This window comes from Seriola aureovittata, chromosome 12 (genome assembly GCF_021018895.1).
Source record: "Seriola aureovittata isolate HTS-2021-v1 ecotype China chromosome 12, ASM2101889v1, whole genome shotgun sequence".
NCBI classification, from domain to species: Eukaryota; Metazoa; Chordata; class Actinopteri; order Carangiformes; family Carangidae; genus Seriola; species Seriola aureovittata.
Window position 1 is genome coordinate 1,660,060 of NC_079375.1, and position 16,190 is coordinate 1,676,249.

At 40.1% G+C, this 16,190-nt stretch overlaps 1 protein-coding gene across 1 annotated transcript in view; it reads right to left on the minus strand.

The window, feature by feature from the left end:
- LOC130178675 (choline transporter-like protein 5-A) overlaps positions 1–15,030 on the minus strand; it is a 31,025-nt gene extending 15,995 nt beyond the window's left edge. Inside the window, exons 1-2 of the mRNA XM_056391107.1 lie at positions 14,946–15,030; positions 2,250–2,327 (exon numbers count right to left, since the gene is read on the minus strand). Of these exons, the coding sequence (XP_056247082.1) occupies positions 2,250–2,327; positions 14,946–15,030 (163 nt within the window). The remainder of the gene's footprint in view (positions 1–2,249; positions 2,328–14,945) is intronic.
- Positions 15,031–16,190: the final 1,160 nt, after the last annotated feature.

The following is a 16,190-nucleotide window of genomic DNA, read 5'->3' on the forward strand; positions in this document are numbered from 1 at the left end:
ATATGTCAAACTGATTCATTCAGTGTTTTTAATGGTTAGAATCACCAGGTCTGTTTGATTTCCTGAATCACTGACACTGAAGGAATCCAAACCGGGAGGAGCTTACGGTAATGGTGGTGAAGACAACAACTACAATGATCCCATGCTATTTCATGATGTCATCCAATGCCGTCTTTTATTCTTGTTTTGATTGAGACACTCCTAAAGGCAGAAATTACTGACTGCGTTTAAAAGCCAGGTGAGCTGCACCTTGAGAGAAAAGGTTGGTCAATTGTGCACTTTCACTTTCTGCTGTCACAAGATAACAATGCTCCAACAATGCTCCTGACCACACCTCATTTTAAGACCAACACACCCATGGGTGCTCAGATGGACACAAGTGTATTTGATATTTAAACAAAGTGGGTGCTGGATGGGAAAATGACATCTGTGTTGGCCTGAAACTAGCAGACACTTTGTGCCGGGTGTAAGATAGAGCCTTCGGTGTGTCGGCCCAGACTGGGCTTGATGTGTTTCCACTGATGGTTTCTTATGGGGCTGTAAACTCCAACAAACATCACTTTTCTTCCGGCGCTCACATCAAACACTTTGATTTGTCTTCCTCTTCGACTTCCTGCTGTGACTTAAGGAGCCACTGAACATATCAATCAGCTCTGACAACAAAGAGATTTTGCTCTTTTATTGTCTCTCCCACCGCCTCGATGTTTCACACCTCTCTCTGTGTCTCAGGACAAAATACAGAAAAGCCTCTCCCCTCTTCACTTACTCTCTTTCTTTCTCTCATCTCTTCTCCCTCTCTATCTATCTCTTTCTCTCCCCTGATAAATCTCTATCTACTTATACAATCAATGTGATTGAGGTGCAGACAAAGAGGAAATAAAACCGGAGCTCCCACAGTGAGCGACTGAGAGCCAATTGACAGGGGAGAGAGAAACAGTCATGTGTTCCAGATCTTCTGAGGCATGATCAGTGAATTTAATGAGGCTGAATGTGTATGTTTCTCTCTCCTGACACCAAAGTCAACCGATGAAAACAGGATCTATGAGGACGCCTGGGATACACAGCACAGGACAAAGCAGATTACATCAGAAAGCTCAGCTGTAATTAGTCTGGATCGTTTTACTAGCAACGTGAATAATGACCAACGTTTGTTCAGATCTCAACGTAAAGCTGCATCCATTGATTACTGGCCACTTTACATTACTGGCGGCAGAGCAACCTGTTGGCCGGAACACAACAGCTGACAGGTGAGAGTGAAAACTCTTCAGTTTGTCTGTTAACTCTGGGTCAGTTACTATGGTAACTTTAATTCTGTGAAGCTAACCTGCTCACCTGAGCTCCTCTCTGTCTCCTCCCTCTTCCTGAGCCTAAGGAAGCAGTGCCCCAAAAAATAACAACAAAAATAGTCAATAGCTATAACAGTCCCCCGGCAACGTGGAACAATAGTGGATTTAGGGGATTTTATGGCTTTATTTGACAGGACAGAGAGAAGGTGAATGACATGCAGCGAGAAGTCCGGCCGGGAGTCGAACCGTAGACTTGCTGCTCAGGAAATGGTTTACGCCCCAACTACTCAGTCATCTGGACACTATCAGCTGATTGTATTATTTTTCCTGGGAAAGTTTCTGAAGCAGTTTGACAAATAAGTGAAAAGTTGTTGCTCGGTAACTGATTAATGTTAATATTTGACTGTCACAAATGAGCAATGTTTTTCAATGTATTTATATTTTCATATTTATGCACTTTTTTTATACTTTTCTCATTTTCATATTTGCTGTTATAGTGTTAGTATAGACAGACTGCTGCTCACTTCTGTTGTGGCTCTGTCTGTACTACAAGACTGAAGGAGCTGCTCTCTAAGTGCACACAGACACACTGGTAGTATGATGGTGTGTGTGTGTGTGTGTGTGTGTGTGTGTATGTGTGTGTGTGTGTGTGTAGAGTGAGAGAGATCAAGAGGAAACAACAAAGCCCATATGTGTGTTTATATTCACTAGAGAACACATTGATCAAAGAGGCGATGTGTGTGTGTGTGTGTGTGTGTGTGTTGTGTGTGTGTGTGTGTGTGTGTGTGTGTGTGTGTGTGTCTGTGTGTGTGTGGCCTTTTAACGTTATTGGTCACGATGTCAGTTCACGACAAACTAAGTGATGATCGACACGACTTCATTAGGACACCACATACACACAGACACATACATACCTACATACCCCCCAGAGTGTGTGTGTGTGTGTTGTGTGTGTTGACTCACCCACTATCCCCAGTGCCACATACGAGAGGATGACAATGATGAAGATCAAACAACATAAGACATCAGTGCAGCTTCTAAAGAGACAGAAGAAGAAGTCAGACGTAAACCACAGCGGCAGAATTCATTAAACACTATGAAAACTGTTCTGCGCCATCGTCACTGTACACAACACACACATGCACACACACACACACACACACACACACACACACACACACACACACACACACACACACACACACACACACACACACACACACAAAAGTGTGACTTTAGCTGAACGTCATCATGAGGAGAAAACATGACAGATAATACATTTGTTGCTACTGTAAAGAAAGCTTGTTCATTAATTACCCCTGCCTCCGGCCCTGCAGAGGGCAAGATAAAGAAATAAAAGAGTGTGTGGGTCGGGCGAGAGAGCTTTGAGTTTAATGAAGAAGAGGGAGAGAGGAAAAGACCAGGGGTGGAATTAAACCGCAGATTTCCTCCCAGTCACACAGCCGAAGAGATGCAATTATAGATGGAAATTATATATGTGTGTATGTAAATGTGTGTGTGAGCAGTTACCACACTGTATCTGTGTGTTGTGTGTGGAAGATAATTACTGTGAGGACTGAAGTCAGATTTCTACTTTCACTGCAACATAGATTCATTCACCAGGAAGTAATCTAAATCCTGCTAAAACTTTATATTCCCTCAGGAATAATATTTTCAGCATTTTCTGGTGACATCGTCATGGTTACCTCCTCCTGGCTGTGGAGACACAGCCTGAGGTACAAACTCAGGGTGTGGATTTTAAGAGGCAGGTTACAGAAGTGTGGAATCTTGTGTGTTTGGCTCTTAAAGTTTTTATGTGTCTATGAGATTAAACAGTAAATATCTGAAGTGCAGCCCTTAAAGTTGCATGTTGTATCAGAAGCATGATGACAGTCAGTGGAACAATCTGTTAAAAAAGACTCTGAAAACTCATATTGTCTCTCTGTAGGTCTCTATAATATTAAATATTCATGACCACACAAGCAACAAACAAACACAAAAAGATTTTATTTAGTGGTGCAGCTGAAATAATGTGATGTGCAGGTTTTAAACATAACATCTATGTAACCGGCCTCTATTAGACATTTAACAATATGTTTTTAACTGTGACTGGTTTAATTTTGCTTCAAACATAATGAGGGGATGTTGTTAATTTATGAATTTGGCAACTGAAGTTAAATATCTGATCTCTGGTCTGTGGATGTGTGCTGTGTATTCCTGTCATCCAACCCACCCACCTCCAGAGGCCTGCACTACGAAGTTCAACATATCCGGGATAACATTTTGCCATCCTGCTTAACTTAACCTAAAATCAGCCCTCCTGGATAACCTAAACTAAGAAGCTGGTTATCACCTGGGTTTCCCTGTCCCGCTGCAAGCTGGTTCATGTGAAAGAGGCGGAGTTGTTAATTATAAGCAACATCATCAGAACCATGAATAAAGTTCTTAATATGATGTAAGAAGAAACACTGATACTTGCAGGTGAATTCAGTTATAGCCACATCATAAAGTGAATCTCAACTAAATGCAAACTGATGATCATGATAATGAATGATCACATGACTGGAAAAAAAAAGAAACTAGAATAGTTTCCAATGATTAAATTCAGACTAAGGATATATTGTAAATAAGTGCATGAATTATTCAGTTCCTCACTGAGTATTTTCCTCTTTTGTCTGATGATGAACAAACTGATATGAACATGTGAAGTAGAAAAAAAAGTTAAATGTAAAACCAGAGTGACACATGGAAAGACTCAAACAGCAAAACATCCACTGATCTATACAAATATCTACTGATTTTTATTATTGATCACTTTATTGTAAACTCTTTTGTCCCTGTCAGGATCTTGTAGGACTGGTGATTCAGTTTTTCCAGGAATCTGATTGGTCAGTAGTATTGCTGTTGACAGATTTTGATCTTATCCACTGAAGTTAACCTGTGCCTGTTACCATGCCGATTTACCCCCATAAGAAGTGAAAACCCAGAGTTCTACTTCATAGTACAGACCTCTGGTGCCTCCACTACTGTTAATACATGCAGCTTCATTCATTCATTCATTCATTCATTCATTAAAAGAAAACCATGTAACCCAGACTAGGTTTGAGCAATATCCAAATGTAATATCTCAATACAGTCCAGCTCAAATATCATGATATACAATATATTATATTGTTGGATTTTAGTTTTCAGTTGTTCATTTCTAGGCTGCACGGTGGTGCAGTGGTTAGCGCTGTCGCCTCACAGCAAGAAGGTACCGGGTTCGAGTCCCGGCTCGGCCGTGGGATCTTTCTGTGTGGAGTTTGCATGTTCTCCCCGTGCAAGTGTGGGTTCTCTCCGGGTTCTCCGGCTTCCTCCCACAGTCCAAAGACATGCAACATGGGGACTAGGCTGATTGGATACTCTACATTGACCATAGCTGTGGCTGTGAGTGTGAATGGTTGTCTGTCTCTATGTGTTTGCCCTGCGATGGACTGGCGACCTGTCCAGGGTGTACCCCGCCTCTCGCCCGAAAAGATGCTGGGATAGGCTCCAGCCCCCCCGCGACCCTGCTAGAGGATAAGTGGTAGAAAATGAATGAATGAATGTTCATTTCTATAATATTTACTTACATTATTGTAATTAATAATTATGAAAAATATTGCATATGGAGGGAAATATTGCAATATTTAATATTATTGAATATCAGCCCAGGAATAAACCACCAGCAATTATGTTTATACCACAATGTAAATGGGAAACAGTTCAGTAGTCTATGAATGTCATTTCTAGGAGACAGAGTTGAGCGACGTCCAGTTTCTGTCTTTGAATGAAATTAGAAACAAACAGCGGAGATGACTGACAGCCTGTTTACAGAGCAGTAGAAGGGTTCTCTCTCTCTCTGTGTCCTGGTCAGTGTGGTGATTCATCCCAGCTGTTAAATCACGTTGGGGAAGTCTTCAAGACAAAAGTCAACCAGTTCTTTTTATATGCTGCCCCAAAACAGTTTGTGTTGACTCATGTTATCTTATAATGGGGGGCATAACAATTCGCTATTAGCTTAGCCAGCATGACGTTGTTGTGTAAAAGACACTGGGACACAGTGGACAAAATAGAAGCTCTTATTGGCCTTTTGCTTTTTATTGCACTTACAGTAAAGTTCAGTGATAGTTGTCGTCAGCTCCAATAATCTGGAAATTATGATTTACAACACATTTGTTACATGTTAACACAGCACTTACTAATCATTGTTTTGGGAATGATTAGTTCATCATTAGGGGTTATAAATGACTTATGAATTAATGTTATTATTATAAAGTGTTACCAAAGTTTTAACCAGCTGAGACACCGGAAAGAGGAGCATGTAGAGGAGATTTAGGGCTCTATGTTTCTGGTCCAAAGCTCATGGTGCAAGTGCATTTTGCTATTTTAATGGTGGAACAGTTGCTGCTCCAGCCGCACAGTTCCAAAGGGTTGTACTTAGTATTCTAGTACTCTATTGGAAGTCTTGGGAGTCACTCATGGGAGTGTTTTAGGTGTAACATACAATAAACCAATCAGAGTGCAGCTCCCATTCCTTTTAAAAACACAACTATGGGCGCTCAGATGGGCACAAAGGGTATTTGCTATTTAAACTAGACTCACCTCCTGGTGGTCGTCTGCCACTCAGACTAGTTTCAGGTTACATCCCTGTTTATCCAGAGTCAGAGAAAATATGATCCAAATTTTGTGAAATCCTGTTAAAGTTGCTGTTTCAAGTTTTCAGCAATGACTAAAAAGTATTTTGTGAGGTCACATCGACCTTTGACCTTTGACCACCAAAATCTAATCAGTTCTTCCTTGAGTCCAAGTGAATATTCAAGGTCAAGGTGTTACTGAGATATCGTGTCCACGAGAACGGGACAGATGTACGGACATCCCAAAATCAAAATGCCTCTGTGCCCGCGACAGACAGAGGCACAAAATAACAACTGTGTCAGTCTGAAACTAGCAAAGACACTTGTGTTGCGCTGTTTTGCACTGGGTGTAAAATAGGGCCCTTAGTTTCCCCATTGTTTAGATGTTGAGGTGTGATGTTGGTAACATTAGTGCAGTTAGCTGTCTAAGACCACAGAATCTCTGCTGCTTCACATGTAAAGACGGAGGTTTGGAGTTACCTTCTGCAGACTGGACCTCGGAAGGACGGATCAAACTTGTGTGGTTCTCCTGCAAGGAAAAAAAAAAAAAGAAGATCTTTAACAGGTTTCAGCCGAACCAGATCAAACCAACACTTGGAGACAGAGGAGGAGGAGAGCTGGATTCCACATGTTGTCTGCCAGACAGGACTCCACCTGTAGTAGAAGCTGCTCATGTGTGTTTCACTGAGGGGAAGGAGGCAACATCACCTGCAGGTTGACAAACCCATAAAGTGGACTCATACAGCCTGATAAGAAGCAGGACCAGCAGTGGGTCTAAATCCACTATGGTGGAGCAGTCATCAATAGTTGGATTAATCACACACTTTGTGTTGTCATAGTAGTAAATGTGTTTTGTTTGTCGTGTTTGTTCTATTTATCTAAATGCCACTTTTGTGCTGCCAACTAGAAGTTCCTGAAAAAACTAAGTTTAACTAAAGATTAAAGTTCTTAGTATATATATATAGTGCAACTGTGTGTTTAATGCATAATGTGATGTGTGGTCTATGTGAGTTTACAGCTGAACCTGCAGATAAAACTAATTTATTCTCTCTCTGTTTGAATTTGCGTCTTTCCTCCTTCAGAGACACTGAGTGTTGTTGAAGATGAAGATATGGAAATGAGATGCTGCTTGTCAAGATTTAAACATCAGCTGCAACATACTTCATATTCACACCACACCACACCCACCCACACACACATACACACTGTAACAACAGGCACACATACAGATAACACAGACACACACACATAATGAAAGAGATGTGCACACACACACACTTTCTCTCAGGTTTACATCTCAGGGCTAACAGGAAACATTTAGAGGGAGGACAACGTTTCATCCTTTCATCCTCCTGCTTCCTGTCAGCCGTCAAAGTCAGTGTTTGTTATGTAACGTCCAATCAGAGCTCATGCTGTGTTCCTCAGCAAAACTGACTTCCTGTCTGGCACAGCAATAGCAGGCTAACTTTTTATTGCTCTGTCTCACATGTTCTGTCTCTTTATCTTTGGCTGGGGCTCAGGTGTAGAGCAGGTTGTCTACTGAGTGCAGAGTTGGTGGTTTGATCCCCAGCTCCTCCTGTCCAAGTGCCAAAGTGTCTTTGGGCAAGACACTGAACCTCAAGTTGCTCGCGTTGACAACTTCACGGCTACATGTATATATGTGTAAGAGTAGTCCATTTACCATCTAACACTGTTTGTAAACGAATCAATGGAAGGGACTGATCTGATCAGATTTTAATGAGACACTTTGATCAAATTATATTGATATATTTATTAACTTCAAGCTGGTAAAGGAGAAACTAACTCTGATGTGGTGACATGCAGCTAAGATATGTATTTACTACTCTACTACTCTACTCTACTACTCCCATGTTAAAATGTCCAACTTTACAGCACAAATAAACATGTTTACAGCCTGGTACAAAAACAGTTTTGGTCTCTAGAGCTAATTTTCTCCTTCATGACGACTGTTTATATAACTCACCTGTTTACATTTTGTTAAGGATTAGAGTTGTGTATAATTGAGGGCAGACACTGCCAAGCTGGTGACAGTGGAGCAGCTCACTCTGAGCTTCAAAACCGCTCCTCAGGAACCTGTGAATGCCGTCACAGAGGCTACGTCCATCTTTATTTACAGTCTATGGTGATGGTACTCTAGAACCACTACACAATGCCAACAGTGGTACAGTTATGTTAGGCTGCATACTTAAAATAACTTCAGACCAGGTTTTTACTGGTCAGTCGCTTTCTGCTGCCTCAAAATAACAAAGCAACAACAATCCTGACCACCTCATTTTAAGACCAAAACACCCACGGGTGCTCAGATGGACACAAATATATTTGCTATTTAAACAACGTGGGCACTGGACGACAAATGACAAATGCATCGATTTGAAACATTTTGTGATTATTGGACCCAAACTGACTAAATATCCAGTGTTTTTCCAAAACTTGCACTAAAAATTAAAACATTTAAACAATTGTTTAAAAACTATGTTGCATGAGTAATGTCCTGTCTGAGGGCATTTCTGTCAGTGTGGAAATAGAAATAAGGAGGTTTGTTTGTTTGACATTGAATTATAAGAGTGCTCTGAATTCTGATTATTTTTATATAGAAAATTGAAATAATTTGAAGAAAGGTCAGACATTCTTCTAGTGACTGTCTGTGAGAACTTTACACAGTCCTGTCTCTGTATAATGAACCTTTGTTTTGGTGACTAATAACATTCATTCAGTCAGTCAGTCAGTCAGTCAGTCAGTCAGTCAGTACTCTAACTGGCCTTCCTGGATTACATTTAATCTTGTTACTCGTACCTGGATCAATACACACACAACAGCACAGGTTCCTGCATTTCTTTAATGCAGTTCTCTTTGGTCTGAACGCCTGCTACAGATACAGATACAGACTTACAGAGAGACATAAGAGACTGTTTGAATGAAAGAGGAGGTTTGATGCGCTCCTATCAGACACACAAGAGACGGAAGCTAAAATGAAGAGAGCCCCTGAGGTTGCCTGTCAGACAGTCCTTCTGAGAATAACAGAGGACTTCTAAGTGTGTGTGTGTGTGTGTGTGTGTGTGTGTGTGTGTAGGACTCTTCTAAGAAGAGAAACAACTGATAAAAAGACAGAAAGGAGAGGTGGTGAACATAGGAAAAAATGACATGGAAATATATTCAGATTATTCAGCAGGAAAGTGGAGTGGGGGGGGGTGAGAGAGAGAAGGAAAATGACAGACAAAGGGCAGAATATTATATAATGTGTCTGATTGCCTTCATACCTCTCACAGTACAAACCAAGAAGACACACAGGCCACAGACACAATCAAATCACTGTTTTTCACACTTGTCTACGTTGTTCTCTGAACCTCCCAGAGACAACAAGGAAACACCCCCTCCTCTGCTCAGTACCTCACCACCTCCCTCACTCAGGCCTCTTGCTGAAAAAGTGTAACCTGTAGTAGACAGGGATGGACATGTGGTCCCACCTGGTCCCCCCAAGTCAAGGATGCATCTATTCTCTCATTCACCCTCTCATTGAGAAAGATTTTTCCCTGATTTGACCATTTGATTCATTTTCTTTTTTATTTTGTGGTAGAGTTCTTTGTGTGTCCACTGTGTTTTCACTTCCGGTCTTTGTCTTGTGTTTCCCTCCTTGTTGATTGTCTGCCCCGTCCTAATACATACAATCACTCCACAGGGGTGCCCCAAGGATTGGTAATGGGGCCTTCCTCTTTTTAATATACACCACCTCCTTGGGTCCAATTATCCACTCACATGGCTTCTCGTATCACTGCTATGCTGACGACACCCAGCTATATCTGTCATTCCCACCAGATGACCACACTGCCTCTGCAGAGATCTCAGCCTGTCTCTCTGACATATCCACATCGATGAACGAATGCCACCTTCAACTAAACCTCTCTAAGACTGAGATCCTAGTCACTGCGCCAGTGTCAAGTAGTCTCTCCATCACGATATTATTATCAAAGTCGCCTCTTCATTTCTCACCCCAACCAAGGTCACAAGAAACCTGGATGTCATGTTTGATGACCAGCTCTCCTTCTCTGACCATGTTACATCCGTCTCCTGGTCATGTATCTGAGCTGTCCACCCAGCTCTTGGTTCAGGCCATGGTTATCTCTCTCGTCTACACAGCCTGTTAGTGTGGTAAACTATAATTCCTCACTTTATTTAGTGATGCCCTGACCCAGGAGCCTTTTCACTAACAGAGATCAGATTGGGGGACAGAACCTCCCTCCTTTATTCCTATGACTGCGTAACGTTCAGCAAACAAACACCATCATCACATATGTGGAAGACGGCACAGCTCTGGGTTTAATAACTAAGGATGATGACACAGCTCACAGGAACCTTGTACATTTAAGCTCTAATAACAACCTCAATATCAGCAGGACCAAAGAGCTCATTGTGGGCTTGAGGAAGTCAAAAGCTGCAAACACATTCCCACATACATGAACAACGTTGGGCTGCAAAGTGCATTAATGTAACTACATTGTGTCCATTCTTAATGTAAACATTAATATTTTTAACAATGCACCAGTATAATATATCTGACTAAATTGATATCCACTCAAATCAAATCTGGACCTTGTGAATAGGAATCGAATCGATTCAGGAAATCAGTGGCAATACCCAGCCCTAGTTTACACCTCTGGAGACAGCTGTTGGTGAGTAAAGGAAAGAAGTTTGATGCTGAACTCACAATGTTTCTTCCAGACTGGTAAGTAAACAGAACAAACAAATCAAAATTGCTATTGCTACACAGTCATGTTAGCATTAACGGCTGTTGACTTACCAGTCTTGAGAAGAGCTTCAGCCATTGTTTCGTTTACAATACAGGAGGTTATAATTCTTCTCTGAGGAGCTACTATGGCAGCCTGGATGCTACAGTGACTCGGTATCAGAAAGTGATTAGATGGTCCAGCCATATTGGGGCTAGCTGGTTAGCATGCTAACTTCAGTAGAAGAAAAGAAGTGATAGAAATAGAAGCAAAACAAGAGTTAACGTTGGTGTTTCTTTCCACCTCTGGGAACAATGTTTTTTTTAAAAATCATTTTCTAATAACGAGCCACTGTAAAGCTGGTTTTAACCAGAGTCACTCTTTGTTCACAGGGGAGATTTCCTGCAGCTTTTCAAGCAGCTACAGTTAAACCACTACTCTAAAAACTTTTTTTTTTTTTAGTTAGTTTTCTCCATTTCACACAGCACTGCACTCTACATGTTATACACTGTCTTACCTCTGCACCCATCTACTTCGCACACCTTCTATATATTATTTTCTACTTCAAGAAAAAAAAATCATCTGAAGAGTTTTAAAATTCAACCATCAAGGGAACCAGAACACAAAGATACTGTTATGTTCATATATTTTAAGTGCTGGTCCCATTGGTTCTTTACTTTCATACTAACTCAGTGAGTAGAAATGTTTTAAATATATAAATGTCTCCACTGTCTCTGACGACAGGAGACTTCTACATGACTCAGAAAGTCAGTAAAGTTCATACTCACTCCAAACTTTTTTTTCAGGTCACAGAGGCTGTATTCTGTGTCTGTAAATCTTTCACCTGGTGAAAAACACGATTAAACCTTGCTATCCTCACAAGTTGGCACCAGAAATATTAGTTGGTTAATTACTAATTATTAATATTTTATTAATGTACAACGGATGTAAACTGTTTAGTTTTACTACTGTCTAAGATGTTACGTGGCCGTCCATCAGGAGCTGGGACAGCAGCCCCCCATTGCCAACATTAGCCACACTCTGGAAAACATGACATTTTATTACCTGTAGACGCAAATTCTGCTTAATTACTTTTAAACAAGTTGAGTGGTTTCAATTAAAATTTTAGTTTAATTGACAGAGAAATTAGTTCTTATCAGCATCCCACACTAATGATCGAGCGGTGTGGGGTTTTCAATGACCGATGCTGATATTTAGAGAGCAGGGTGGCCGATGGTCGATATATAAAGTCGTTATCTTTTTTTGTTTTGTTTTTTTTTAATCTGATAAAATACAAGAATTAACAATAGCAAATAAGACACAAAACAGCTGAATGTAACATTTGCTGAACATTTATTGAACACTGTTGTTTGCATTGTCTGCAAATAGATCTGCACTCTGTCTGCAGTGCACTTATTTTGAATGAAAAAATGAATAAATGTCCACAGCTAAACTTGTAAAAAAAAACATATGAATGAAAAATAAATAAAGTTTTAGTGCACTTGAAAGAGAACAAAAAATTGTAAACTTACATAAATAAAAAAACAAAACAATATAGCAGCATCTCTTTGTTTTGAGTTAAAGTCCCAGTTAAACAAAGTTACGCAGTAGTCCCAGTTTATGAGCTGCAAGTTACTGCAGGAAACAAAGTTTCTCAGCATTTTCCCCACTGAGCCTTTTCTTCTAATAAATGGTCCCAATCTCACTGAATATTCTGTCACTGGGAACAGAGTCTCTGTCTATGGTGTCTGCAAAAATGTTTTGTTTAATCGGCCTTGTGAGCAATTTATTTGGCTGATGCCGATTATGAAAAAATGCCATTAATCCCCCGCTGATTAATCAGTCTACCACTATCCCACAGTAGGTCTGAACAATTAATCAAAATATTATCAAAATCGCAATATGATGTGCACCGTCCAAATCACAGGAGCTGCCTTTTTTTTTTTTTTTTTTTTTGCTTAAGGTAAAATGTGTAACAACAGACCATAAATGAAGCGTTATGGTGCTACAGAGATGGCCTACAATCATATTCTCCAGATATAGGGGAACATGCCACATGGAACACAATTCACATCATCATCATTTGATGTCATGACATGTGGAGTGTACTGCATGTTTAGCAAGTTATGTTGCAGGGTCAGACTTCAAGTAATTTGTGTCACTGCAAATGTCAGTGTGCAGCTCCATTCAGCAAACAGCTACAGAGTGTGCTGAAAGATGAGCAATAAAAATCATACTGGGATTGTGATTGGAGTCTTGATTTCAGTGGGAATGGTCATTTTTGCATTTCAGTTTTTTTTTATTATATTGCACTTGGCCATATTGATATTTCGATAATATGCGAGTTCAAATGCTGACCTACAATTAAATCCATCCTGCTGATAGTGAACTGCTCAGGAAGCTGTCTTAAAAGATCTGTACAAATGAAGTTTGTAATTAATTCTGCAAGTCATTTGGTAACCATGGTAATGCATCTGCGCATCAGCACGTGTGCAGGAATTCAACCAAGATTGTATCCTACACTGTGTTCTTGTTCATTAAACTGTGTATGATCCCATAGTTATAGAGCTGTACAAGTCATCGCTCACTCATCCTGTCTGATGATACTCATAAATAATTATTCCTCTGTGAGCTCTTTGTGACTCCAGAGAACACAAACATAAAGTACAGACTGATCAGATGAAATTTGATTCAACCCCATATCAAATAAATAAATAAAAACAGCTACGAAATAAATACTAAAATAAATAAATGTAGAAATAAATGTAGAAATATATAAATAAATGTAAATATAAATATATAAGAGAGTCAATAAATAAATGAATAAAAAATAAATATATTTTTTTATTTTAGAAATGTTTTATTTATTTATCTCAGGGGACTTTTATTTCCTAATGCCATATTTATTTCCCAGCCTTTTTTATTTCCATCTGTTGTATTCATATGAGGGGACGTGGTTACCTCACAGATTCAGACCAAAGCAACAGCTCCAGAACAGCACTGAATCACACACTATTTATTTATATATTTATACATTTCTGCATTTATTAGCTAACTTATTTATTTATTATTGATTTAGATGGCATTACATAGAAATACACACACACACACGCGCACACACACACACACACACACACACACATACACACACACAAAACTTTGGTTTGATGAGGCAAACTCTATTCTATCCTGTATTATTGAACAAATTTTAAATGTTTTTGTGTTAAACCGGTACAGTGGACAGTTACTGTACATGAAGGCTGAGTGAGAAACATGCTTGTCAACATAAACAGACCTGAGGGCAGCTGACGGCATTAGTGAGCAGTAATACTCAGCTAATCTTTATCCTGCTGCTGACCAGAATATCCTCAGTCTGCTCAGTACAAAGCACCAACACCTTTGTTGGCAGTGTTGTCATTGACTATTTTTAAACTACTCATTAGACATCTACAGTGTCCAACAGATATCTTCATGCAAAGACACAGAATGCTCTGCTGACTGCATCATCGGTCAGTATATGGAGGAGTGAGGCTGTGGGAACAACACAACATGACCCCCTCACCTTCACAGCATCTATTCAAAGTCAGTTCAATGAGGAGATCAAGTTTTTGAGGTTCAAGTCAAAAAGATTGTGTTTTTCATCTGTGAAAATAAACTTCTCTCTGAAGAAAAGATGCTGAGTGTATCCACACACACTAATGTCTTGTTAAGCTGTGAGATAAGAGTGCTTTCTTTTGGTTTTATGAATTTTTAAAGACAAGTATTCAGCCTCTTTTAGATGCTGTCTCTCTTTTCATTTCTAAATGCTCTGCATTAAACTTTAAATACACACACATACACGCAAACCTGCTTTAACAAGCTGATGAATACTTTTAAATTTCAATGGAAATGAACAACCATCCACCACAGGCCTGCAGTCAGCTACACTGTGACAGTGTGAGGTTTTTAAAAGACAAAAGGAGTTAAAACAGAATAAAACCAAATTTTACCTTTGACTTTTTAATGTAATCTGATGACATTCATCTTATTTGTTAAACTGATTTAAAGTAAAGTGACAAGCAGCCCCTGTCTCATTATGATAAGCTGTGAAAACAAACACTATGATTTATGTTTGGTTGTAATCAATTAAAAATAATTAATGCATAATGTCCACCCATTAGCTTCATTGAACTAATTATAATGCTGTATTATACAATATGCCTAAACTTTATGGTCATATCACAGACGTAAATTGTCAGTATTGTTTCCGGTCCGGTACTCACCGTAGTAGAGACCCGGTGCAGCGGCAGCGGCGGTCTCGCTCTGTACGGCGGCTGCAGGGCTCGGGTTGTACCGGTGGGGCGCCATGACGCGCGGTGCTGTCGGTGGACAAAGGGGAAGGTGAATGAAGAAGCAGCTGACTGAGCGAGTAGTTTGTAAGATTCTCCTCCTCCTCCTCCTCCTCCTCCTCCTCCTCTCCTCCTCCTCCTCCTCCTCCACTCCACGTCACACCTATTCCACGCTCGCTCTGTGTGGAGACGTCAAGCCAAACTAATTTAGCCAGATTAATCCTGCGGCTCCTCTTACTACTGTACAGACAGATGACAACAAACCAACATAAAGGTTTTCAGTCAGCTGTTGTTCCACCACGTGCTGCCAGAACATCTTCACTGCTCCAAGACTCTGAACTCCAGGAAAGGGGCAAACCATTCTGATTGATTGATTGATTGATTGATTGATTGATTGATTGATTGATTGATTGATTGATTGATTGACTTTATTGTCCAAATTTGTATTTGGCTTCTCCCAAGGAAAGTACAATAAAAATGCAAACAATCAAACCCCCCCAAGAAACACATAACACAACACACCATTAAAATCATGTACAACATACAATAGAGCCAATGAGCAGGTAACAGCAGATGGGTTAAATAAATAAATACCAGAGAGCAGATCTTATAAAAGACAAGTAACAAATGCTCCCTGATATAGTCATGTTGTGTTCAAAACGGAATGAAAGACTTGTTTTATATGCTCCGGTTGGTCCTTGGGGCCCTGAATCGACGGCCAGACGGAAGCAGTTCAAATCGGGTGTGAGGTGTCAGCAGCCATGTGTTCATCTTTCCTGTGAACAGAAATGTCAAATATACTGCAAAGGTGTTTTTGTGCTCACCTTCCCTGCAATCTGAACTATTTTGGAGAGCATGTTTTTGCTCTCTGCGCTCTTCCTGAACATATTCCCTCATGGTGTTTAGATGATGGTGGTGGAGCATATGATTTACATCATTTTCATACTCATCACACCATCAGTGACCCCTCGTGACCTGTGGGTGGAGACACTGTCATCTTGTCTCTCCACTCATTTATTTTTCCTTTAATTTGTCACCATCTGTCTTCACTCTACATAAAACCCTAACCCTGATTGAGCCAGACTATCTGATAATGAGAAACACTCCTCCTGTAAGAAACAAGCCCACATGTCGTCTGTGCAGCTGGTTATTATGACCCATAGTTAGGTTTTGTTGCTA